General features: G+C 60.9%; 1 protein-coding gene across 3 annotated transcripts in view; it reads left to right on the top strand.

Annotated features, from left to right (window-relative positions):
* SEZ6L (seizure related 6 homolog like) overlaps positions 1 to 25706 on the top strand; it is a 47814-nt gene that overhangs the window by 20106 nt on the left and 2002 nt on the right. For 2 of the 3 annotated variants that reach the window (XR_012838134.1, XM_075769609.1), the window contains exons 2-16: positions 8093 to 8839; positions 9101 to 9234; positions 15669 to 15861; positions 16446 to 16631; positions 17075 to 17240; positions 18113 to 18279; positions 19342 to 19536; positions 19619 to 19757; positions 21924 to 22120; positions 23389 to 23583; positions 23708 to 23899; positions 24138 to 24332; positions 25030 to 25062; positions 25206 to 25320; positions 25582 to 25684. Coding sequence is in view for 2 of the 3 variants with exons in the window: in XM_075769609.1 (XP_075625724.1) it covers positions 8093 to 8839; positions 9101 to 9234; positions 15669 to 15861; positions 16446 to 16631; positions 17075 to 17240; positions 18113 to 18279; positions 19342 to 19536; positions 19619 to 19757; positions 21924 to 22120; positions 23389 to 23583; positions 23708 to 23899; positions 24138 to 24332; positions 25030 to 25062; positions 25206 to 25320; positions 25582 to 25684 (2957 nt within the window). In the remaining variant the exon portion in view is untranslated. The remainder of the gene's footprint in view (positions 1 to 8092; positions 8840 to 9100; positions 9235 to 15668; positions 15862 to 16445; positions 16632 to 17074; positions 17241 to 18112; positions 18280 to 19341; positions 19537 to 19618; positions 19758 to 21923; positions 22121 to 23388; positions 23584 to 23707; positions 23900 to 24137; positions 24333 to 25029; positions 25063 to 25205; positions 25321 to 25581; positions 25685 to 25706) is intronic. The other variant, XM_075769608.1, reaches the window with a different exon arrangement.

The following is a 25706-nucleotide window of genomic DNA, read 5'->3' as shown; positions in this document are numbered from 1 at the left end:
TGCCCCGTTTCACCTGCCGATGGAGCCTGTGACAAGGCTGAGATGAACCATCTGCTGGGGTTCATTGCTCTGCTCAGTCCTCTCTCCTTGCCACCTCGGTCCCCGCCGTGCCATCCATCTCACTCCTCAGAGAGCCTCATTCAAGGCAGGGAACACAAAAAAAATTGAACTATACTCCACAAATAAATCAAGGCAGCATCTTTTTAAAGGAAAGCTTGTGCATGTCCCCAGCTGGTTTGGAGGAGCAGCTCTGTGGCACAGAGCATCCCTGAGCACGGGTTCCCCGTGCCAGGGCAGTGACGCGCGCCATTCCCAGACACCCACACCCCAGAGAGCCCCTCCCCAGCCACCTCCCTCACCTGCCCTCGCAGACACACAAAGACTCGTGGTCTGCACAGTCACCCCTGGGGCGAGGTGCTACAATGCCTGGGCAGCCAGCACGTCCCGCAGGCAGCACCCAGCCAGGGCGAGGGGGCTGTGCTGCAAGCAGCCCACCCCAGAGTGGCACGGCACGGCACGGCACGGCACGGCACGGCACATCTCAACAACATCCCCTGACAGAGAAATCCTCACAGCTCCCTGCAGAGCAGGCTGAGCCTCAGTCCTGCCCCTGGGAAGCCCCATGCCTGAGCCAAGCCCATCCACCTGGGCCTGGCTTTATTGCAGAGCAGGGCCAGCTGCTCCCATGGACCCTTAAAGGGGGCTTGATCCTGAGAGCAGGGCACCCCCAGAGCTGGAGTGTGCAGAGGCAGGGGGTGCCGGGGGGTGCAGGATCAGTCCCAGCTCTCGGGAGGGCTCGGGTGAGGCGTCTGCAGCAGAAGCAGCTCCGGGCAGGATTAGCCGATCCCAGCACACTGTCAATCTGCCTAAGCCCGTCACACAGGCAGAGCACGGGGGCTGAACACCACCGTTAATAGCATCCGTCTAAGCTTCTCAGGGTTTCTGGTATAATCAGATCGCTAAAACCTTCAGGACGGTAACTACTGAACTTGAGCAATCAAGCCGCCATCCTCCGGCAGCCAGGGAACGTGTGCTCGCAGCGAGGCAGCGATAGCATCGGCATTAGTAATGGGAACCCGGCGATACAGCTACTCATGGTTTAGCTCTTTCAGGAGCACAGCAGCAAAATGAGTGCTTTATGATTATTTCAGCATCCTTTTATCAAGCATTTGCAGTTCCCTAATTCCTCTAAGCCCCTCTGGCTGAGATATCAGCAGCAATCAGATTTGCCCGTCTCTCTCCAGCCGCGGCACCGCTGGAGCAGCACACGAGCATCTGCCATCGCTGGCCGTGGCCGCAGGACATGGTCCTGTCTCGCCGGCTGGGGCCGCGGGGGTCCCCGGGACTCTCCCTCGTGGGGATGAAGCTCTGGGGCTGGGGAGGCCACGGCAGGTGGGGCCCTGCACCGCGGGGACCCGGGGCTGAGCCTCCCGTGGGAATGGCGTGGCCGCACAGCGTGGCCCCGGGAAGGGCCGTGGGGACTCGGTGTGTGCCAGGGCTGCCCAGACACGCTGCGCTGTGCTGGCGGGGAGGCTGCGACGAGAGCTGCTGGTGATCCCGCGTGCTGGGCTGATGGAGCGGAGATCACAGATGCTGGGGTTGTTTCCGAGGAGGCGGCTGCTGCCCCGGGCGCCGTCCCCAGGAGCTGAGCTGACAGCAGCAGCTCCTGAACCAGGCACCGGCGTCCCTGGGGCCATCGCGGAACCTTGAGCCTGGGCAGGGACCGCGGTGGTGTGGGCAAGGTGCTTTGAACGCTCTGCCTCTCATCCCCTGCTGCTCCCCGAAGGCTTTCAGAGCCGAACAAGCTCTTCACCGTGTCCTTAATTGGAAGCCCCTTGATTGCCGGGGGCTCCCTGCTGCTGGGGGCCAGCACAGGCACCGGCCGCGGCTGCCGCCGGCCGGGGACATCTGATGGCACTGCGGGTTTCAGCGCAGGTTGTGTCGGCTAATTCAAGGTCCAGAGGCTGAAACCTTCATCCCCGAGCCACGCCACGCTGGGTCACAGGCTGAGGCTGGGGGTGCCCCGTGCCCAGGAGCGCAGCCGGGCCCCCCTCGGCGGGGACGTGGGGATGCTGGTGCTGCAGCCGCCAGGCAGCCGAAAACTGTCCCCGTCCTGTGCAAAACCCAGGCAAGCTGCTTTTTGAGAGGGAACGCTGAAAAGCCGGTTTCGCTTTTCTGGAGAGCAAGAGCTGATAGCGTATGAAATTGTGGCAAAGGGGAGAGCTTGAGCTCGTGTTTAATTAGTTTTCTTTCGTTCGCCTGGCCTTGCAATCTCATTCACTCTTTTGCTTAATACATTACAGTTCGCTCAGTTAATGCGCCTGGGCCGTCACAGCAAATTCCAGGCCACAACCCAAAATCTGTTGCTGCGTGTGCACAGATCACGGGCAATAAGCAGATTTATTTCTGAGCTGCAGGAAAACAAAATTCTTCAAAAGAGCAAGAGAAAACTATCCTAAATGGCAAAGAAAAGGCTCTTTGCACCTGAAAAAATACTGTCAGAACAATTAGTTGTTCTTTGTAAAGGCAGAAGGATTGCGTGGGTAACAGAGCACAGACCACGGGTACGTTGGTCTGCGAGGTCATTAGTTTTTCTCGCTCTGATAGCAAGTTTCAAAGAGGCATTTGTACTCATTTATGTGTGTTTAAGACACTTTTGGTGACAAGGGCACTCTGTGAGCAGCTGACGGTGCTGCTCAGGTGGGTGGGTGGCTGGTGCCGTGCAAGCACCCAGTTGAGTGCTGGGTCTGGGTGAGGGGAGCAGCTTCAGCAGCCCCTGCCCTGCCTGCCTGCCTGCCCTGCCTGCCTGCCTGCCCTGCTTGCCTGCCCTGCCACCCCTCCTGCCCTGCCTGCCTGCCCTGCCTGCCCTGCCTGCCCTGCCCTGCCTGCCCTGCCACCCCTCCTGCCCTGCCTCTCGAGACCCCCATGCCATCACCCCAGCCCCGGGCACTGGGGCCGTGTCCCCGCCACCGGCCCTGGCTGGCGTGCAGCCCGCACGCTCCCACATGCAGCACCGCGCTCAGCACCCGTGCCCTGCAGAGGAGAGAGCGCTTCCGACAGCGGCTAAGTATAAACCGTGGGGGAGTAAAAGCTGGTTGGAGACATCCTCCCTGGAGCCGAGCTTCCTTCCTCGGTGTTTACATGCCGGTATCTAGGCAGATCCCAGAATAGACCTGAAGATGAGCTGTCGTTTTGCATTAAGGTCACTTGTGCTCCAAACTGGCCTGGACATTTCGGTCCCATCTCGCAGGAGCAGCCGCCCATGCCAGCGCCAGTGCAGAGCGCAGTGCCCTGGGTGCTGCGTGCCGGGGGGAGCAGGGACTGCGGGGGCTGCCTGCAGAGGCTTTCGTGGATTTAGAGAAGCCTTTCCAGCCTCAAATCTCATGCGAGTGCTCCTGATCAAGTTACAAGATAAACCCCTTGTACATCTCGATAGCATTTACTTCCTCCGGAGCTGGTTTAGCAGATTAGATCAAGGTCAAACGTGATCATTTCTCTTCCACCAGCTCAGTGTCTCTGGATCGATTGCTTGTGCAGAACAGGACGGGTTTTGGCTCCGCCTGCCCCGGCCCCCAGCCGGGCATCCCGTGGGGCTGGAGCAGTGGTGGGGAGCGTGGGCATCCTGCAGCGCTGGGTGACGTGAAACAGCCTCAGCCCGTGCTGGGAGTGGGCAGCGGAGAGCGAGAGCCCGGCTGTGAGAGCAGCCCAAGCAATCGTCCCGTGCCGACAACGTTTCCTGCCTGCCGTTACGATAATATTTCTGCTACCGCAACTCGGAGTAAATCCGCAGAATTGATTACAAATCACTGATGGTTTACTTAGCACTCCGGTGGCATTAGGTGGCTGGGCTGCATCGCTGTGCTTCAGGGAGGGAGAGGGGCTGCAGAGCTGCCAGCGATGAACACCAGCCACCGACCCCCATGCTCGGGTGCTGGCTCTGGGATGGAAATGCCCCAAAGGTGCTCGGGCGATCACAAACCTCATCTCTCAGCGTAACTACCCCGTAGTCCTTGGAGGTGGGAGAACGGCTGTTTGCATTCAGATCGGTATGGAAGGCATCTCACCAAAGCCTACCCGTATCCTAATATCAAACAGGGAAACCTACTGTGATCCTTCCGTAAGGACAAGGATACAAAGAGCTTCACCTGCTCTTTGCTTTCCCTAAAGCCTTGCTTACCCCGGAGAGGCTGTGGGAGGGGGAATGTGCTTCTGCAGGCAGCGACACCTCCTCCGCGTGTGGGGCCTCTGTGCCCGGGAGGGAAGAGCTGGTGGTTCCCTTCCCGAGACGGGCACCGGGCAGCAGTCACGGAGGAAAGCAGCCGAGCGGGGAGGGGAGCGGGCACAGGGCTGCGCCAGTCACGGTGCCATGCTGCCACGCGTGGGGTGGGACGGGGGTCTGGCAGCGCCGGGGAGGCAGCAGGCAGGGCTGGCAGCCGCACCTCGGGGACATGCTGGAGCACAGCTCCGGTTTGGGGGTGGCGATGCAATCTGGAGTTAAGATCGTTAATCACTTCTCGTTCTGGTAACATGGAATATGCCTTTATTAATCACTGATGCCAGGGCCCCCGTGCCTCCATCTCCCCGCTCCAGCCTGGCTGCCTTCACTTCCCTGAAATACACATTTGCCCTTTACAAACTAAAGCATGTTAAGTATCTCATTACAGAGTCGCTATACAGAGTGTTTTATTTCATGCTTTGTTAAGGATGGAATCATTTAAATGCATCCTGGCAAAGGATCTAATAAGAAATTAGACAACTTTCTGAAAGCATAAAATATGGTTTAATGGCAACATCCATTAAGAATTAGAGTTCACGTGACAAATAACCCAGGGATGCTGTTTTGCTGCCTCTGCTAACACACCAGCTTTAAGGACTCCGGTTCCTGTAGGAACACCCTGACTGTCCCACTGTGAGCTGGTGTCCCACCATGTCCCACCGTGTCCCACCAGCCAGTGAGCCCCTTCCCCTCTCCTCCCGGGGCCGTGCCGCCTCCTCCTCGTCTGACAGCTCCATCTTCTCCCGTAACGGAGAACCTGTTTTGTTGCAGAGTACTAAAGCCGATGAGCTGAGCCCCGGCCGGCGCAGCGGCAGTGGGACAGCACCCGCCGGCCGCCCGTCCCGGGCTTGGGCTGGGACAAGCAGCCTAATGCCCTGCAGAACTTGTCAGGGAAGGAGAGCTAATGCTGGCACTGCCTTGGGGACCGATTTTCCCCCCATCGCCCCATGGCAGGATGCCCTAGGGGTGGGGTGGAGAGGGAAGCAGAGACCCTCAGAATGGAGTGGAGGGTGTGGGGGCTCCCTGGCTGCCCCACCAGCAGCGTGGATGGGGACACCGAGGCACCCAGCCTCCCCGGGGGGAACTGGGGGAGATTATTCAGAGCTGACACAAGTCGGTGGTTGCAGACGACATGTGTGAAATGTCTCCTAATGTGCTGAGGGAATCGGCTAATGGATTTGCTGAACCACTGCTAATTAAAGAATTAATTTTTTAAGTCATGGGAATCACAACGGGAGAGGCCTGGCCGCCCTTGGTAGTCAGGACTGACTTGCCTGGGGATGGGTCTGCGGCTCGGCCAGCCGAGAGCAGGGGGCAGCGGCTTGGGTGGGCACGGCCCCGGCTGCCCCAGGGAGCTGGGGCTACGGACCAGCCCGGGTGGCTGCAGCAGTGCAAGGGCTCTGCAAGGAGCGGGAGCAGCTCAGGGACTGCCCTGGCACAGCCCAGCCAGGAGAGGCGAGCCCGCCGGCAGCGGAGGGGAAGGCTCCTGCAGTGCATTCACTGCACAGACCTGGACAAAAACACATCTCCAGCCTCGGAGAAGTAGATTTTGTAAACTCCATCCTTCGGGCTGACCCTCCCACCCTTTGCCTTTTGCTGCTGTGTTCCCTTATCTTCAGTTCTTGCTAGGAACAGCTTTGATCCTCCAGAAGCCAGAGCGCAGGCAGCTTTCAGCAGGCAGCTTCTGCCCGTCCCTCCCGCCCCGCAGGCACCGGCTGCCCCGTTAACAGCGGGGGATATTCCCCATCCCACGGTGCGTTCCTGAGGGTGACGCTGGGCTGCTTTCGCTGCAGGGTGACCATGTGGAGCGGTGACCACATGGAGCAGTGACCACTGCTTATCCCTGCACAGGCTGCAGCAAGAATAACCTCTTGGTTGTAAGGGGAACTGGCAGGGATCACTGGGGCATTCAGGGCCAGACTCTGCCACCCCATTGCCACTGTGGGTCCCTTTTGTCCCCGGCACGTGTGGAGGTGACAGTGCCAGGGTGCCTGGTCCATCCGGGCGGGCGCTCGCACTTTACGGTGTATGAGCCCAGGTCCCCTGATCCTGCACATCCGAGTAACGCAGGGGCCGAGCGTTGTGCATGCAAGTCACCTCCGAGTGAGCGCACACCTCTGCAGAAAGCAGAGCGGGTACCCGAGTGCTTCCAGGATCAGCACTTAACTGTGTAATGAGAGGCAACACCTGGATGGCACAAACACGCTGGGGGAGCCGCAGCGCGGCCGGGGATCATGAGCAGCATAACAAGCAGCCGTGTTCTGCGGCGTCACCGCCGAGGTGGGTTTAAGGTCCCCTACCAACTCGTGCCCCCATGCCGGCACCGTGCTGACCTGGCGGTGCCGGTGCCAACGAGCTGAACTGGCCCGCTGCTGTGCCGGAGCAGAGCCATGCCAGGCTGCACCGTGGTGTGCCCAGCACGGCACTCACCAGCTGGGCGACAGCAAAACTGACGCTAAGGCGTCAGAAGCAGAAGTTGAAAGGCATTAAAATCACAGGGTGATGTCTAGGGCGCTCGGACTCGGGGGGAACGGTGCTCTGCTGCGGCCATCACCCTGCAGGGTCCCTGTACTTCAGGTTTCCCATCCGAAAGCTCCTTTCTTCCTTTTCGCTCCGGTCCTACTTTCATTAGTAGAATTTGAAATGCAAAAATTCAAGTTAAATTTCATGCAAGCGTTGTGCTTTTGTTTAAAGTATCTGTAATGCTAATTGCATTGAAGTGCCCAGGGTGAGCCAGAGGTTTATCGTGCTGTGCTGGGCTCGAATGCCCCTCCGGTCCCCATCCTGCGGAGACCCAGCACCATGGCGGGACACGCATCCCGGCTGCCCCCGCGGGCACGTCACAGCAGCTAGAACAGCTTTTTGGAGCTGGTCGGTGCCTTCGTTTGCAGTTGCTGAGGGGAACACGTGCCCGTGCAGCCCCGGGGCAGCGGCGGGGCTGGGGGGGTTGCAGACCCTGCCCTTGCCGAGGGCTGGCACCCCATGTTTCGGGGACTCGGGCTCCAAACCCTCCCAGGGGAGCTGAGGGGGCTGGAATTACGGTCTTTAAGTACCGCGCATTAAGCATCTTCCCTGGCAACTGCTGTTTCCATGGAAAATGTTGACTCTCTGGCTCTCAGAGCTTTCTGCAGCATTTCATGGAGCCACGGTGCTGCTTATAGCTTATTTTACACCATGGACTGCAGCCCAATCAGACCCATCGGTGGTGAATAAATCTGTATTTCATGCAATTAAACTCCCTGACCGAAGCGGTGGCGGTGAGGCTTTGATTACTCTTTCTTTCCCGCGCATTGCTTTGCCCAACACAAAAGGTTAGCTGCTGCCTAAGGAGCGACTTTGCAGGCACGGGCGGTGTTTTGCCGCGGGAGGCTGGAGGAAGCCGGTTAATCGGCGTCTGTTCCTCGCCAGGCAGCAGCGTGGGGAAGACAATGGGAAGGAGCCACGGCCTAATCAGGCACTTTGAAATAGCCATGTTTGCTGATGACAATTGCAAAAATAAAGGCTTTTCACTGAGACCGAGCCAGAGCAACAAACTCAGCAGGAGCGAGTGAACCTCCCTGAACAAGTGACCTCTAGATAAAAAGACCAAAAAGCAGCTCTGAAACAGTGAGATAAGGCCACCGAGTTTCAGCAGAAACTCAACTTTCAGGGAGTCGGGGCAGGCTCATTATTGCTTTCCCATAATGAGCCCGTTTGGGAGAGCGGCAGGCGTTCAATCAGCCGCATCTCCCCGGGGGGCTGATTTCGTGCCGCTGGCACAGCTATAATTTCATGCCCAGAATTGCCCACATCCCACTTTTCCCCATTTTTTTGCAGACAGCGGATCAGGGGCAGCTCTGGTCCCTGCCAGCCCTGACCCTCTCGCTGCGGATGAGCTGAAGGACAAGACACCCGGCCGAGCCGGGGAGCTCAGGCACGCCGTGGGTTCGGCCAGCGGAGCCAGGGAGCTCGGGCACGCCACTGCCCTCAACCTGCTGCCGGCCGCGGAGGACAGCGCCGAGCCGGCAGTGGAGGAGACGACGCTGCTGGTGCAGAGCCATGTGCTGCCAATGCCCACCGCCGCCCCCGACACCGATGCAAAACAAACTTTCCCTGTTAAGAAAAAGCCACCTACTCTAAAGCAAGTAAATACAGCAAGGAAGCACCCAAAGCCCAAGCCCACCCTGCCAGGGCCCCCCAGGGCTGCCTCCCCGGCCAGCCCGCTGGGCTCCAGGCTCCCCACCGCCTCCCAAGAGACGCACACGCCGGCAGAGGCAGAGGCAGTGGCTGGGGCGGGGGACGCGGAGCAGAGCCCCCCTGACCTGCCCTGGGATGGCCGGGCCACCACCAGCCACCTCGCGCTGCAGATCTCCCCATCCACCCTGCCGCCGGTGGTCCCTCGGCTCTTCCCCGACAGCACGGGTGATGCCAGTGAGGCTCCGACTGCGGCTCCCGCCAGCGCTGCCGTTAACAGGACGAACGGTGCGGAGAGCGAGGTGCACGGCTCTGCGTCGGAAGAGAGCCAAGAAACCACCACGTCCACCATCATCACCACCACGGTGATAACCACAGAGCCCACCCCAGGTAAGCCACGCCGCCTGCACGGGAGCGGGGAGCTCGGGAGCGGGGTTATGGCAGCTGGCGGGCAGCAGCTCTGCGTGTGGTGCTGGCGGCACCGCCTGCCTTTGGGGCTGCCTAAAACCTTCTGCACTTCGGCGGTGTCGGCGCTGGAGTGGGGACCTGGGTGCTGGGTTTTAGGGCAGGGCTCGGGGGGAGCACTGGGAGCGGGAGGGAGCTGCCGGTGAGCTGTTCCCTGGGGCAGTCGCTGACACGCGTTCCCCCCAGTCCTCTGCACCATGAGCTTCCACGACCCCGAGGGCTACATCGATTCCACGGACTACCCCCCACTGCCGCTGCACAGCTACCTGGAGTGCACCTACAATGTCACCGTCTACACAGGCTACGGCGTCGAGCTCCAGGTGAGAAGCGCGTCAGTGGGGGGGATCACCCTGGCCTGAGCCCCCTGCTCCGCAGCATCACATGATGCAAAGCACCCACGGCCTCGGGCACGGCTGCCCCGGGCACCTGCACCTGCTAAAAAACACCCTTCCCAGGGAAAAAAATAGATTTTTCTTAGGCCATGTAATAAATAAACTGTTCGAGGGAACTGGTACATCCTGAACGTCAGCGATGATTAAAGCATTAAAATGCCAGGCAATTAATTTAACAACGAGACACTGGCAGGCAATTTGCAAAAAAGGCACTCAGCCTTCGTGGGAAGGGTGAAGCAGCAATGCCGTCTCCAGCATGGCAACCACCAGCCCTCTGCCCTCGCTCCCCTACCTGTCGGGAGGTGTGCGGGCAGCTCAGGGGTGCGCGGGCAGCTCAGGGGTGCGTGGGCAGCCCAGATGTGTGCGGGCAGCTCAGGGGTGTGCGGGCAGCTCAGGGGTGCGCGGGCAGCTCAGGGGTGTGCGGGCAGCCCAGATGTGTGCGGGCAGCTCAGGGGTGCGCGGGCAGCTCAGGGGTGCGTGGGCAGCCCAGATGTGTGCGGGCAGCTCAGGGGTGTGCGGGCAGCTCAGGGGTGCGCAGGCAGCTCAGGGGTGCGCGGGCAGCCCGAAGGCATCTGGGTGGGCAGCCCAAGTCCCCTCTCCAGCCAGCACTTGCTTTGGATGGGTTTTGACAAACGGCTCCTACACTGAAGCAGGGCCGCGACCCCAACAGCTGAAGGATAAAAACCACACGGCCAAGCGGGCATTTTGCAGCAAACCCCAGCAGCAGCAAGTGTGCACGCTGCGGCAGAGCCAGGGCCGAGTTTCTGACGGAAGGTGTCTGTAAGTGCTGTGAGCTGGGGAGCACGGAGCAGCGGGCATGGCCGGTGCAGATGCAGCACACCGTGTGCCAGGGCTGCCGCCGTGCCGGCGCTGTGCAAACCCATCGGTGCGGGGGGTCTGGCCCAGGCAGATGTGCTCAGTCAGATCTCCCCGAAACCTGCGTCCCACAGCCCGGCAAGCCCCAGGGCAGGGGCCTTGACACGTTTCAAACACCATTAGTCCATGGTCTCCACGCTCTGGTGTTCAGTCCTTTCTTGTTCTTCAATTTTCCCCATGTCACCATTTGCATCCAATTAAAATCCATTAACTTTTAATCTGTGTAATTAAGAATGTGCATTAAAAAGAGTAGTAGTTCCAGTGAGCTTGTTCCTGCCGTCCCTCCGGCGGGCACGAAGGGCTGACCTCTGCGGCGCAACTGCCGCCGTGGAAGCCAGCCGGGGTGGGGAGGTTGCCCTGGGAGCTGGCAGAGCCGGGCAGCGGCAGCGGCGGCGCAGGGGCGAGCACTGGGATGTGTGCGCAGCTCAGACACTTTCCCATGGCAGTCACTGTCTCCCCAAATCCGCAGGGTGCTAAAGACAGGCTGCTCCGCTGTAAATTCGCCTCCGTCCATAATCCATCAGGTGACACCACTCCTGACCTCGCTCCATTGTAAACTGAGATTTTAATGGAGCATAAAATTAGCCTCCACCCCCCGAGCTTTGCATTTCGCTTTGCTGATGCTTCTGAGCATTTCAGACAAATTAAATCACAACAGCGGGTGCACGCTGGCTGAGCGTGGCCTCATCTGGAGCTGGCCGAGCACGCACCGCGCAGCCCATCCGGCAACAGCCCCCGGGCTGCCTGAGATGCCCACGGGCGGCCGGGCAGGGCTGAGCCACCCTGCCTGGATGGGCACCGGTGGGAGATGGAGGAGGATGGGCCCTGGGGCTGCAGGCAGCAGTGCTGAGTGCCCTGGAGCCGCTGCCTGCAGCTGAGTGCAGCAAAAAGCCTGCCCGTGCCCTGCCCCAGGGCGGGCAGCGGCTCGGCAGAGGTTACCGCGGAGGGAAGGGGGGTGCCGGTCCCTGCCCTGCCGCCCTGCCCGCTGCAGGGTCCCTCCGCAGGTGCCCACGCAGGAGGACTGATGTGCGCCGGTGTGGCAGCATCGCTGAGTGCCTGACCCAAGGCTGCGGGCAGCAAGCTCTGCAGAAGGCCTTTTAACCGTTTAAGCAGCAGCAGCAGCAACATGATTTATGTCCCGAGGAAGCTAGAAATAGCATTCATGGCAAGCAAGACACAACGGATTTATACCCTCTCTTTAGTCCATGCAGGGGATGTCACACACGATACATGCTGATGAGCCCACGGAGGAGACAGTGCGGTGCAGACGTTGTCTGTGTTTGCATGGAGACCTGGTGTTAAAAGGACAAGTCCCCCCCGGATATCAGCCCTGAGCAGCAGCGCTGAGTGCTGCTGGCACAGAAAGCTCCGGTCCCACGGCTGGGATGTTCCCCCACCATCACGAACAGGCTTTGCCGTAAGGACTCGTGCCCCGCTGCTCCTGACAAGCCTGCAAGACCAGCACGAGAGGCAGGAGCAGAACCTGAGGCATCCCGGCACAAGGCGTCGCTGGCGGGGAGGGGGCGGCTGGCTGGCAGGCAGCCCCAGCAGCACCCCAGCCCCTCACCCTGGGGCACAGGACAGCAGAAGGGCCAGTAATGGCGGGGTTTGGCTTATCCCTAGTCCTTGCCTCCCCTCCCAGGCGCCAGGACCCATGGCAGTGGACAGGGAAAGCGTGTGGCCCCGGGCACCATCCCAGCAGCGTGCCTCAGTTTCCCCATTTTTAAACCAAGACCGACGGCCTCGTTCCATGCCTCTCTCCAGCTTGCGCTTTGGGGAGCGATTAGCACAGACATGCTGGAAGGTGGCAGTCCTAATTCTGTATTATTTCCCACCAGAAGGGCTGGGACTGGCGGTGGCAGGGAGGACTGGTGACCGCAGAGGTGGTGGCAGCTGGCAGGTCGGGGAGCAGAGTGAGGGGTGCTGGAGCAGCTGATGGACAGCGGGTGCCACTGCTCATCCCCGGTGTGCCGGCCTGGCCGCGGGCAATGCCCACGCCTGAGCCGGGTGGGACAGCCCTTACCTCCCCACTGCCCCCCCTTGTTTTGCCTGGTGCTGACAGACTCCCTTCCATCGCTTTTTAATTATTTCACATGTACAAGCGCTGCGAGCTTCAGTGGCTCCGAGGCTAATTACATCGGGCAGGTGCTGGAGTAACGCAGTGCAACTTCCTCAGCTGCCTCACCATGATGTGGATAATTGGTTAACATTTAAGTGATTTGGATTTAATTCACAGCTTCTGTAATGGAGATGGGCAGGGGAGACTTTGTTGGGTGAGGAGCAGGGCTCTGGGCTCCGGGCTCTGGGCTCCGGGCTCTGGGCTCCTCTCGTCTCCTGCTGGGGTGGTGTGATGCAGAAGTGACCCATGGGGATTTCTTTTTTCATGTGGATTTGCTGGGGCTGAGCTGGGAGCTCTGGAGGCTGGACCTGCTCAGGGATGCTGGTTTGGGAGAAGCCAGGCTGGGCTGGGGAGCAGAGCTGTGTGGGTGCTGTGCTGCTCTATGGTGGGGTGGCCTGGGGAGCTGGGCTGGATGGGCTCTGCATGGGGCCTGGGCTGGTGCACTCCCCTGTCATGAGTGGTGCATGGTCTCAGCAGGTCCTGCTGGAGGCTGGACATGAGGAAGGATGCCCTGGAGAGCACGGGGGAAGGTCTGCCCCAGGGTTCATGGGGAGGGCAGAGCAATGGAAGGTGAAGTGGTCCTACCTCTGTGAATCTTGTTAAAGGCATCTGCAGGGGAAAAGAGAAGCCCCTGGGCCAGGAAGGTGCTGACCCTGCATGGGGGTCACCTCTCAACGCAGGGGCTATGGGAGAGCCTGGTGGTAGCAGAAATGAGTGCAGCCTTGCAGCCCTGACCCGAAATACAGACCAGGGCTGTTCCTGCAGGCACTTGGAGCTGTTCAGGCCACAAGGACCCTCCGCTTCCTTCCCTTGAGCCCTTGGGAGTCAGACCCTCGCTTGCTGCGGGGGAAATCTGGCTTCGGTGAGGAGCAGGTGTGAAGCCTGGATGTCAGGCATGGTCTCAGGAAGGGCTGCCAGCAAACCTGCCTGGGGCAGGGGGCTGCCCAGCACCACACGAGAGCTCAGGGGTTCCCGCTTGGCTCGCTGTCTGCAGCCCCCCGTGCCCCTTGCGGCATCCGGGAGAGAGCTGTGCCTCAGCCTGCCTGTCCCCGCACCATCGCAACCCTGGGAGCTGCGGAGCAGCCAGCTCTCCGAATGCTTAGTTAAATTACATTTATTTTTAAAATTCTTGAATCTTCTTGGCAGGAAATAGAATTTCCCTGAAGAGATTTTCTAGTGGGTGAGCAAGGCTGGCAGTCTGAATCAAGGATCCCTCCTGTCTTCCCAACAGACTCTTTAGGAGCTGACATTGGTGCAGTCTTTGATTAAAGTAAGAACTTGTCCTCCCCAGCCCCTGCAGGAACTCGCACATATGGTCCCTCTCGCAGCGGCTGACGGTCCCTGGCGTGAGGCCACTGCATCCGTCTGTACCCGCTGGTTCCCGCAGAGCGGCCGGGCTCCGCTGGGGATGCCTGCCTACCTGGCACGGGGACCGGCAGGAGCCGATCGGTGCCCCCGCCCCGCACACCCTGGAAGGGCCAGGGAGATGCCACAGCGTTCACCAGCTCCTCCCTTCCGCAGAGCTCTGCCTGCTCCTCTGAAATCCCTTCCCAGTGGCAGAGCTGGGGGGCGAGAGCAGAGCAGCTCGGCTGCAATCAGCTGCTTGGATGGCACCCCTGAACCCTTCTCTGTCTAATTTGCGGAGTGATTGGGTGCTAGAGCGTGTCTGATGCTAGTCATCGCTGCAGGAAGGTAGCTGGGGAGCAGGTTTGTCTCTGAGTGATTTCAGAACAAAACGTGTTAGAAACATCCTGGAAATGTCTTTGCGGTGATTCAGACCTGGTTTGGGAAGAAAAACTCCATCCCAGGGGGAGCTGGGGGAAGTCGTTAGCATTGTACATAGCTCACTTGGCATCCCTGGATCCCGTGCTCCAAATAACTCATCCCCAATAACATCTAATTCATTCCATTTATTAATAATTAGATCTGAGCCAGCCCACCAGAGGCAATGTGTGCACGCTGTGCTGGGGAGGCACATCCTCAGGACAAAACCTGGAGAAGAAGAAACACCCCGGGGCAGGTCGGGGGCCAGGGCACACGCTTGCCCCCAACGCGCTGCGCAGCACCCGTGGGGACCGAGGACTGCTTTTCCCCGCAGTGAGGAGCAGAGGCTCTGCAGTGACCCAGCACCCTGCTGCAAAATAAGGCAAAAGCAGCCCCTCCTGGGTTAAAAGCACGGGCCGGGGTGAACCCGGGCATGTTCCCACCCAGCCTGGGGCAGCTCAGCCCAGCCCCGCAGCACGGGCCGGGCTTTTCCAGGCACCGCTCAGGGCTTAGAGACCTTTGGGGCAGGCAGGGAGTTACTTGATGAGGTCGGGGTGGGTTTTCCCGAGGAATTCTCGCTTCTTCCAGCAGAAGGTCAGAGGACGCCAAGCGCTGCGGGTGGCTCTGTGCACAGCACCAGCGGCCCTTGGAGCCGGGCACATCCCCGCCTCATGTGCCGGGTGGGAGAGACGGACACGGTTGTGACAACAGCAACAAATCCTTCTAGTCACAACATCGTCGGGAGCGCTCGCGATTACGGGCTGAGGCTGTGGTGTGTGCTAAATATAGAGCCCTGGTCCTCGCGCACTTAAGGAAACAAATGATCTGATGAGCATCTTTCTGCTGAAATACGAGCCCATTTATTAAGCTAAATGGATGTGAAATGCAAATGTGAGGTTACTTTTCAGCTATTTCCAAATAATAATTAAAGCCTTTTGGGACTGCTCATTAGACACGTTTGCCATGTGACTCCCGATCCGCTCCCCGGTGGGGAAGAGGGATCCCGGGGAGGATGCCTGGTGAGCACCAAGCCCTCCCAAACACCCCGGTTTGGTTGCAGACCTGTGCCGAACAGCCCAGCCACGGCTGAGACCGGTGAGCCGCGGCCACGCTCTGTGCCACAGTGCCCCGAGATGCAGGTCTGCTCCCAGGGCTGGCACTGGTGGAGCTGGGACCCCACCAGTACCCCAACCGGCAGCTCCTGGTGCCCCTCCCTCTTCCTCTTGTCTCACCCTCACCGCCTCTACCCGCCTGCCCAAACCCCCGTGTCTCGGCAGGGAAGCAGATGTCAGTGAACTTGTGCTGCGCAGGAGCATCCAGCTTTGAAACGCGTCTCACGGGAGCGGCTCTGGCTGCCCAGGGGAGGGACAAAGGGTCGTGGGGGTCCCTTGGGCTCCCGTGGGGCACCGACTGCTGCACCGCAGGTGCTGTCCGCAGTGAGCTGCCAGTGCTCGGAGCAGCGCAGAGGGACGGCTGCGGTGGTGCAGGGCTCTGCGGCTGCGGGCACCGCGTGTGTTTGGGGCTGGGATGTGACCCTTCACCCAGCACCCCACCGGGACCCCCGCCTTCGCCCCCGCAGCTGACAGTCTCTGCTCCCACCCAGGTGAAGAGCGTGAACCTGTCTGACGGGGAGGTGCTCTCCATCCGCGGGGTGGACGGCGATGCCCTGGTGGTCCTGGCCAACCAGACCCTGCTGGTGGAGGGCCAGGTGATCCGCAGCCCCACCAACACCATCTCCGTCTACTTCCGCACCTTCCAGGACGAGGTGGTGGGGACCTTCCAGCTCCACTACCAGGGTGGGTGCCTCCCCGCCGCGGGGCACGTGAGTAGGGGTGGGATGGGTGTCAGTCCCGTGGGGCTCAGCCCCACCGGGCTGCAGGGGGGGAAGGACGCCGGGCTCTGCCCCCGCAGACCAGCCGGGCTCCTGTTTCGCTGCGTGCCTGCGCTCAGAGCATCGGCTGGGACGCGTCGAGCAGCAGCCTGTGTTGTGCCCAGAGCAGAAGGTCCAACGTGCACCGATGTCCCGGACCCCAGCGCTGGCTGTGGTCCTCACACCCGCCCTGCCCCATTTCTGTCCCCGTGCAGCAGCTCTTCCTGCACAGACTGACTGCAAGACTATTTTTTTTCCTTGAAGAACTATAAAAAATAGATGAGTTCAAGCAAATTCTTTTTAAAATAGAAACTGGGTCTGGGCAAAAGCAGTAACAGGTGGAGAAGCAGCAGCAGGGTGGTTTGTCAGTGCTCTGCAGCTGGCACCCAGCAGCGAGGTCTGTCCATGGCACCGTGGGCACATCCAGCCTGTCCCCACCGCTCCCCCCCGACTGCGGGGTGGCTCGGAGTAGACAAGCCCTAAGCTCTGAAATGTGTGTGCTTGTTCCAGTGTTTATGCTGAGCTGCAACTTTCCACGGAGACCTGACTTCGGAGACGTCACTGTGATGGATTTGCACTCGGGTGGAATTGCTCATTTTCACTGTCACCTGGGCTATGAGCTGCAGGGTCCCAGGGTGCTTACGTGCATCAACGCGTCGAGGCCGCACTGGAGCAGCCCAGAGCCAATCTGCTCAGGTACGCTCCTCGTTAGCCAACCTCAGTGCTAAGCAAAACTGGGATCCCCAAAGAAAAAGAATTAGAATTGCTTTCTTTGTGCTGTGAGTTGAATGTGGTCCTGGGAGAGAGTGAAAGCGATGCCCAGCTCTGCGCACAGCGCAGCTCGAGGTGCTGTGGGTTTTCACATCACTGGCAGCAGAATCTGCTTCCTAATTAGGCAGGTAAGGGAAAGGAAATTACAGGTCTTATGTGTGTGTGTGAGCATATACGTGTGTGCGTAAAGCAAAGCCAAGCCAGGCAAGAGGTTTGTATGTTAAAGACTGCCGAGACCTGGGCAGGCATCGGTGGAGTGCTTCACCCCCTTTGCTGTGCGGAAGCCCCGGGTGCAAACGCCTGCCCGTTCCCTTTGCCTCGCCCTGTCTCCCTGCCCCTCTCAGCGGGACTGTGCTCTGTGTCGGCAGCACCCTGCGGCGGGACGGTCCACAATGCCACCATCGGCCGCGTCCTCTCGCCCAGCTACACGGGGAACCAGTCGAGCAGCATGTACTGCGTGTGGGCGATCGGGGCCCCCCCGGGCCAGAAGCTGCACCTGCACTTCGAGAAGCTGCTGCTGACCGAGAAGGACAGGTAGGCTCTGCCAGCCGCTCGTGCGCCCGGGTGCTGCTGGCCGGCAGCGAGGTCTGTGCTGAGCCCGTTTCCCTGCACCCCCGGGGCTGCGGAGAGCTTTGCTCTGCGCAGGGTGAGGAGCGGGGAGCTTTGCTGGGTGCTAAACATACCAAGGGTTGGAAGATCCCAGCTGGCCTCAGCTCCTCCACCTCGCACCTCCTGCCCGCCCGGTGCCCGTGTCCCGGCAGGCAGCACCGACCCAAGGTCGAGGTGCAGCACGGAGGAAGCTGCCAGCCAGAGGATGGTGGGGACGGGGCAGGGAAGGGTCCTGGTGCAGAAGAGGAGGTTCCTGATTCAGGTGTTCAAGTGCTCAGGAGGCAAGACAGGTCTCGGAGCCAAAAGACCTGCAAGAGGCAGGCGCAGAGCACCATCCCCTGCTATCCCAAGGCCCTGCGCGTCATGCCGTGGGATCTTGCTGGTGATGCAGTGTGCTGTGTCACACTCATCCCTTCCTCCCCCCAAATACCCAATGCCCAGCACTGCTCATCGCCACGGTGCAAGAAGCAGCAAATCCCACGCTATCTGCATCCATAACACAAAGCACACGCTTACGGTGCTGCTGCTTGTGTTTAAACAGCATTAACATTCAATCTGGTAACAGGCAGTACAGCAGGTTTATGGCTTGTAGTAAAATCAAAGAGTAAAGCCTCTGTTTATGACACAGTAAAAGAGACTTACCTGGCTGGTGAATTTTTGTTTGCACGATTTCTTTAAAATGCCATATTCCAGGGGCACTGGAGAGCAGGTGCTGGTGAGGAGGGGGGCCAGGTGACGCTCCGGGTGGGGATGCAGGGACACTTCTCCCACGTAGCGTGCCGTGTCCTCCTGTGCAGGATGGTGGTGTACAGCGGGGACACGAACCAGTCCGCTGTCCTCTACGACTCGCTGCGTGCCGACAGCGTGCCCTTCGAAGGGGTGATCAGCGACGGCTCCTCCATCAGGATCGACTTCCTCGCAGAGGAGCCCACATCTGCCACGGCTTTCAACATACGCTTCGAAGGTGGTGTGCTCCCATTTCGGTACCCTGAGAGCAGCAGGCCGGCCTCAGCCAATGCTCCTCAGGACATTTGGGCTGTGAACAGACATAGGGCTGTAGGAAGGGTCTCGGCTGCCCCTGGCACCGGCAGACCCAGTGCTCTGCCGTGCCACTGTCCCCGTGTCACTATAGGCACACAGGGCAAGCTGAACCTCGCCTGGTGCTGGAGTAGCTTTGGGGAATATGTTTGCTTAGCAAGAAATAGGAAAAGAAATAGTGAAATCGCATTTACTCCAACAGAAAGGTTTGTTGGTGAGCTGAGTGTCCACGGGACACATCTGCGCCTGCCGCGGGGCAGCCCTGGGGCAGTGCGTGCCATGTCCAGGATGGGGCCCCTCCGAATTAACACTGAAAAGGCCATCGGTGCCATGAGAATCACACAGCTCGCAGTGACCATCACCACCAAAGGCCCCTTCTGTCCCCTTCCCTCGGTCCCCGTAGCACAGCACCACTGGGTACCGAGCCCACGCCAGCCACGGGGACAGGGGCTGCCCTGGCTCCTGCCCTTACTGCAGCGTTTGCTCACCAGGCTGCCTTCCTCCAGACCTGCCAGCGGCTCCTTCGGGCAGCGGCAGGGATGGGATGCTGGGCAAGGCCCGGGCAGCTCACACGGATTTGCTCCAGTTGTCGTTTAAGCAGGTCCTGCTGCTGGGATCAGTCCTGCGGGAGCCCCATGCCTCTGAGCAACCTCAATAACGCGCGGTAATCCCAGGGGAGATTGCTCAGCAAATACAGCAATGGGCAACACGGTGTGTTACTGATGCTGATACACAGTGGAAGTGGGGTCTGGTTAAGCCTGCATGGCTCAGGACAGATAAACTGCTGTTAATCCTAGTTGCCTGTAAAATACACCACGGAAGAGGCCATCCGTGCACGGCGGCGATGGAGGGAAGGGTTTCTAGCTGGGGACAGCAGCAGAGCCCATGGCTCATGTAGCAAACCCCCGGAGCTGAGGGTGTGAGGAGCAGGAGAAGACAGCGCTCCCCCCCGCCGGCCCCTGTGGCTAACGGGGGGTTTCTCTTCCAGCCTTTGAGCGGGGCCACTGCTACGAGCCCTACATCCAGAACGGGAACTTCACCACCTCTGACCCCACCTACAACCTGGGCACCACCGTGGAGTTCACATGCGACCCTGGGCACTCCCTGGAGCAGGGCCCTGCCGTCATCGAGTGCGTCAACATGCGGGACCCGTACTGGAATGACACGGAGCCGCTGTGCCGAGGTCAGTCCCGGAGCCGCGGGGCGATGCCGGGTGCAGGGCACGAATGCCCTGGCTGAGCCCTCCCTGCCTTTCCCTGCCGCAGCCATGTGTGGGGGGGAGCTGACTGCCGTGGCCGGGGTGATCCTGTCCCCCAACTGGCCGGAGCCCTACGCGGAGGGGGAGGACTGCATCTGGAGGGTCCACGTCGGTGAGGAGAAGCGGCTCTTCCTGGACATCCAGCTGTGAGTAGCCCAGGACCCCGGTGTATGTCTCTGCCCTGCCAGCGCTCAGCCCATTTCACTGCAGTATCCTGGCTGCCCCCGCCCCAGGGACCCGCACCGGTTCCCTGTTCTCCTCCTCGAGCTTTCCTAATCCCCTGTGATCTACTCAGCACCCAGGGGGAGGTCCAGGGTGGTACCAAGGGCTGCTCCTGAGTTCAAAGCGCTGTTACACCATCCATGGCAGCAGCTAATTGCACCTGAGATGGTTTCTGAACTCTTCCGGAGCAAAGCCCCAGGGAGCGGTGGTGCCACAGCGGCAGGCAGCCACGTGCAGCTCAGACTGACACGCAGCACCATCACGAGCTGGTTCACACGAGGCCTGGGGACATCTGGGAGCTGGAGACCTCAGCTTAGTCTTCGGGCTGGATGGGATACAGGCAGTACTGGGATGCCTAAGGGAGGGCGAGGGGCGGGGGGAGGCTCTGCCCAGCCCTCCCTCCTGCTCCCTGCCTTCTTCCTCTTGCAGGACCAACACATCTTCACAAACTGCATCAGTTCCCCTCCTGACCGCCAGCCCGCTCCTGTGCCATTCAGCACAGGGAGCAGAGCTGCCGCCGTCCAGGGACGGGCAGGCACGGCGGCACTCGCTGCATGTGGGGGGGTCAGAGGGGTGCAGGATTCAATGCCAGGCTGGGAGCCCTTGGCGTGATAAAGCTGTCGATGCAAAGGGAGTCCCCTTCGGTGCTATTTTGGGTTTTCAAGAGGAGGGTGTGTCTTGAGTAGGGGCTTAGAGTCTTAAAGGCTTTAAAGCTTTCTGTAAAATCACAGGTTGGAGCTCCCAGTGCACCTTTCCCAGCTTTGTGGGTGCTTGGGCTGAGCAGAACTGGAGGCCAAGTGACTTGAGGTCATCAAACATAAATGTCACTGAGAAAATCATGTTTGACAGAAAGCAGAGATTTACTACAAATGTCAGCTTGCCATGGGGATTAGCTGGGTGCCTTCCAAGAGCATTCTTAATAAAAGGTTTGGGGATCGGCTCAGGCATCTCCAAACCAGGCTGAATTAGACCGATGGGCAGGGCAGGGGTCCCGCAGTGACCGAGCATGTCCTGGGCCCGCAGGGACTGTGCACGCACAGCCGGCCGGATCCTGCCCCTGTGCAGGAGTCCAGGCCTGGCTGGGAAAGTTACTTCAGCCTCAAACCTGATGGAGACTCCTCCTGTGGGGCCAGGAGCACCCCGGTGCTCTCCCCCACAGGGAAGGGGAGACGTGGTGTCCCTGCCCCTCCTGCACCGCCCCGTAGCGGAGCGCTGGGTGCTGGCTGTGCTCCCCAGCCCTGGGGAGCCTTGCTGGCAGGCAGGACGAGGCAGGACGGCGAGCAGGGGAAGGCGATGTCTGCGCCCGTCCGTGAGGTTGATCCCATCGGTTCGCCCGCGCTACCAGCACGGAGCAGGCAGCCAGTGATGGGGCTGCGGGTGCTGCAGAGGCGAGAGAAACAGCCTGGCAGCCCCGGAGCGATGTTTCCCCCGGGGATGCGCATCCACCGCCTGCCCTTTGCTTGGGAGCAAGGCGAGAAGAGACCCCCTTGTCCCCCCCGCTTCAGGGGCGGCCCCATCCCTGCTGCCAACGGGGCGGGTGGACGCCGGTGCCGGTGCCGGCCCTGGAGCCGCGTTTGCTGCCCGCCATCCGCGGGCCGCCACCGCTCTCTGCTGGCGGCCGGGGCGAGCGCGGCGCAGCCGGTCCCGGGCTGCCGGGGACCCCGGTGGGACGGCCCGGCCCCCCGAGAGCCGCACCGGGGCGGGGGGCAGCCGCCGTCGCTCCACCCCGGGGCTTGGGGCCGTCCTGCCCCGCGGAGCCTTCGGGGCGGCGGGACGGGGCTCGCTCCCTCCCGAGCCACCCGCCGCTCTGGGTGGGGAGGATGGAGCCGGGGTGAGTTATGGCGTTGCCGTTTGAAAACCAGCAGTGCTGGCCCACTCAGGACAGGCCAGCACCACGGCACTTCCCAGCCTGCCTGGGGACAGGGATGGGGACAGGGGTGGGGACGGGGACAGGGACAGGCTGTGAAGCAGGTTCGCTGCACTGCAGCATGGGGGCAAGTGGTCACATTGCTGCTCGTTGGGCCCAACACCGTCGCGTCCTGCCTGGGCTCTCTGCCCAAGCTGGTCTCTAACTAAGCTCTCCTCTCCAGCCTGAACCTCACCAACAGCGACATCCTCACCATTTATGATGGGGACGAGCTCACTGCTCGCATCCTGGGGCAGTACGTGGGCAGCAGTGGTCCCCAGAAGCTCTACTCCTCCAGCCCCGACCTCACCATCCAGTTCCACTCGGACCCTGCCGGGCTCATCTTTGGGAAGGGGCAAGGATTCATCATGAACTACATAGGTAGGGAGAGTGGGGTGCTGGGGGCATCCCCTGCCCTGCCACTGCAGGTGGGGACCGTGACACACAGCTGGACCAGGTTGTCCAGGTGCCAGGTTTGGAAGCAGGGAGAGTTGCTGTGACACCAGCACTCACATCCCACCAAGCTCCTGCAGAAACCCCCAGCCCCACTGCAGGTGTCTGGGTCAGTCAGTTCCGGGGTGTCCCCGTATGTCTCCCCTCTTCCAGGCTGGCAAGAAGGCAGTGGCACTTTTGGTCTCTGTTAGCCCTGGTCTGGCCTAGTGCAACTGCAGAGCAGAACAGGGGGAGAAATTGCTGTAAATTGGGGTGCAGGATCCCCCCCACACACACACTCTATCAGGCATGGAGCTGATGGCACTGAGGCACTGCAGCGAGGTGTCCTCCTAGGAGAGGTCACTGAAGCCAGTCCCTAGGTGGGCTCCTGAGATGGATGTTCCCAGCTCGCAGCCCCTTGCTCCGGAGAGGCTTAGACTACATCTGGAGACATCTGTTCGCATTGTCATTGGTGCAGCCGTGTCTGCCAGACTGGGGCAGCTGATGCCCAAGGAAGGGACAAGGACTGGGAAGGGCACTCCTTCCCCACCGCTGCCTGTGGTCTCACTGCCTGCCTCTCCCCTGCCTGTCTTCCCCTGGCAGACTTCTTCCGCGCGTGTTTTTGTTCCGCTGCTGACAGCCCTGGTTACGACAAACAGAGCGCAAGCTGCAATGCAGATCACCTGCGAGGATACGGGTCCCCTCCTCAGTGCACTGCAGCACACGTGGCCAGGCTCAGCCGCGGGCACAGTGCTCGGTGGGCACAGGGCTGGGGGCAGCAGGGCAGAGACGCCTCGCTGGACCAAACCAGCCATGCCGTGACCGCAGTGTCTGCACCGCTCCTCTCCTGCGCCTGCAGCCGGAGCTGAGCCTGGTGTTCCCAGGGTGCTCTTTTTGTCCTGACCCCAGCACAGACGCTGCCCTGTTGTCATCAGCACAGCCCTCTGCCTGGTTTTAGGGTCCTTGACCCTAAACTGGGGAGACTGCAAAGAGCCCCCGTTACCCACTGCTGCCCCTTCCCTCTGCCCGGGGAGTGCCACCCGCAGACCAGGCTGCCGGCCGCAGCCGCACCGTTTGTGGTCCCTGGGACCGGAGAGCTCTCGGGAAGGGACAGGCTCTCAGCAAAGAGCTGCGTGTCCACGTGCAGCGGCTCTGAGAAGGGCTGTGCCGCGGGGTCCCGCTCGGCGGGTGACAGCCAGCATCTCTCTCGGCTGCAGAGGTGTCCCGCAACGACTCCTGCTCCGACCTGCCGGAGATCCAGAACGGCTGGAAGACCACGTCACACACGGAGCTGGTGAGAGGGGCCAAGATCACCTACCAGTGCGACCCGGGCTATGACATCGTGGGGAGCGACACCCTCACCTGCCAGTGGGACCTCAGCTGGAGCAGCGACCCCCCCTTCTGCGAGAAGAGTAAGTGCCCCGCGCGGTGCGCTGCTGTCCCCGTCGCAGCCCCAGGACCCACACCGCTTCTTGACCGCTGCTGGCCCCCGCTGCCGTGCCGGGGCTCCCCGCTCAGACGGCCTCTTTTCCCCAGTTATGTACTGCACGGACCCGGGGGAGGTGGAGCACTCGACCCGCCTCATCTCCGACCCGGTGCTGCTGGTGGGGACCACCATTCAGTACACGTGTAACCCCGGCTTCGTGCTGGAGGGCAGCTCGCTGCTGACCTGCTACAGCCGCGAGACGGGGACGCCCATCTGGACCTCGCGGCTCCCGCACTGCGTCTGTAAGTTGGGGCACTTTCTCCTGCTCTCCCGCAGCTCGGCTCCTCTGCCTGGCGGGTCCCGGGAAGCCCTTTCCTGTGGCCGAGACCTTCCGCAGCCGCGTGGGGTGGTGCAGAGCTTTGAGCTACCCGAAAGCGGGATGGGGTGAGATCTTGGGGGCTTCCCTGCTGCCTGCCAGGCTCCCTCTCTCCTTCGGCAGCCCAAGCCCTGGGGCTCATTCTGGGATGTGTTCCCTTTCAGCCGAGGAGTCGCTGGCCTGTGATAATCCAGGACTGCCGGAAAACGGCTACCAAATACTTTATAAGCGCCTCTACTTGCCAGGAGAGTCCTTGACCTTCATGTGCTATGAGGGCTTTGAACTCATGGGGGAAGTCACCATCAAATGCATCCTGGGCCAGCCATCCCACTGGAGCGGACCCCTGCCCGTCTGCAAAGGTAACGGCGGGGGGCAGCTGGGGGTGCCAACGCCTCTGTCCCCAGCTCGGGACAGCCCGGGGACCTTCGTCTGGCTGCAGACCCCGGCAGTTCTGTAGCTGGGAACTAAACTCATCTGGGACCTGGGTGCTTCTCTGGGTTTGTGCTGAGCAAGCTCTGCTGCCCCGGGGACAGGGAGCAAACCCTCTGGCCGCCGTGCTGGTGGTGTGGGGCGTGTGCAGAGGGCCCGGCCGTTCGCTTGCTCTTCTTGCTTTGTTGCTTGCCCTAGTATTTGCCTGACGGTGGCTGCTCTCCTTGGGCACCTGCTGAGACGGGAGAGCCCAGCCCCAGGAAACCCCCTAGGCGCTGGTCTGAATAAGGTCTGGGTTTAGTGTGCTTTCTGGGCAGAGGCGGCCCCTCCTGTAGCCACTAAGCTGCACAGATGAATTGTTCTTAATTATTACTCAATGGGAATACATGGAGACCTTGTCTGTTGGGCAGCAGGACTGGTCCTGCCGGGGTCTCGCTTGCCCAGCCCGCTCAGTCCCGTGCGTGCACTTACAGACACCGGCAGCTTATTAAAAGCCAAAAGTTTGCAGCGTGGCTCGGGACCGCGTGGGGCAGGGAGACCCCAGGCCTGGGCTCCCCACACAGCCAGCGGCTGCCAGCACCCGTTCAAACCCAGTCACGTACCAGTAACTCTCTGTTTCTCTTCCAGTGAATCAAGACAGCTTTGAACATGCTCTGGAAGGTGAGTGGCATGCATTTGCTGGATGAGTCCTGCGCAGGGCGCTCAGCCAGAGCCTGCGTGGAGCCCGGGAGGAGGGAGGGGAGAGGCAGAGGGGGATCACAAGGTGCTTGCAAATGCCAACGTAATAGATCTTGTCCTTTTAGTAGCAGAAGCTGCTGCAGAGACATCGCTCGAGGGGGGAAATATGGCTTTAGCCATATTCATCCCAGTGCTGATCATCTCCTTGCTGCTGGGAGGAGCGTACATCTATCTCACAAGGTGGGGCGGGCAGCCGGGCCGGGGGGCCGGCGGCAGAGCCCGGTGGGGACACGGCCAGGGCTATGTCAGCATCGCCGTGCCCTCTCTGGCCACAGGCCCTGGACACGGTCCTGGGGAACCAGGCACTGAGCTCCCGCTCCGGGGTCCCTGGGGCACTGGTGGGGAGCCGGGATGGGGGGGGGGCGTGGGAGGACGGGGCTGTCGGTGCTTTGCTCTGGGGTCCTGCCGTGCAGCCCAGTGACTCTTGCATCCCCCCCGCAGGTGTCGGTACTACTCCAGCCTCCGCCTGCCCCTCATGTACTCCCACCCCTACAGCCAGATCACGGTAGAAACGGAGTTCGACAACCCGATTTACGAGACAGGGGTGAGTCCTGCTGTGCCCGTTC

The sequence above is a fragment of the Balearica regulorum genome, chromosome 17 (assembly GCF_011004875.1).
Source record: "Balearica regulorum gibbericeps isolate bBalReg1 chromosome 17, bBalReg1.pri, whole genome shotgun sequence".
Taxonomy (NCBI): Eukaryota; Metazoa; Chordata; class Aves; order Gruiformes; family Gruidae; genus Balearica; species Balearica regulorum.
This window is presented reverse-complemented; position numbering and strand designations above follow the sequence as displayed.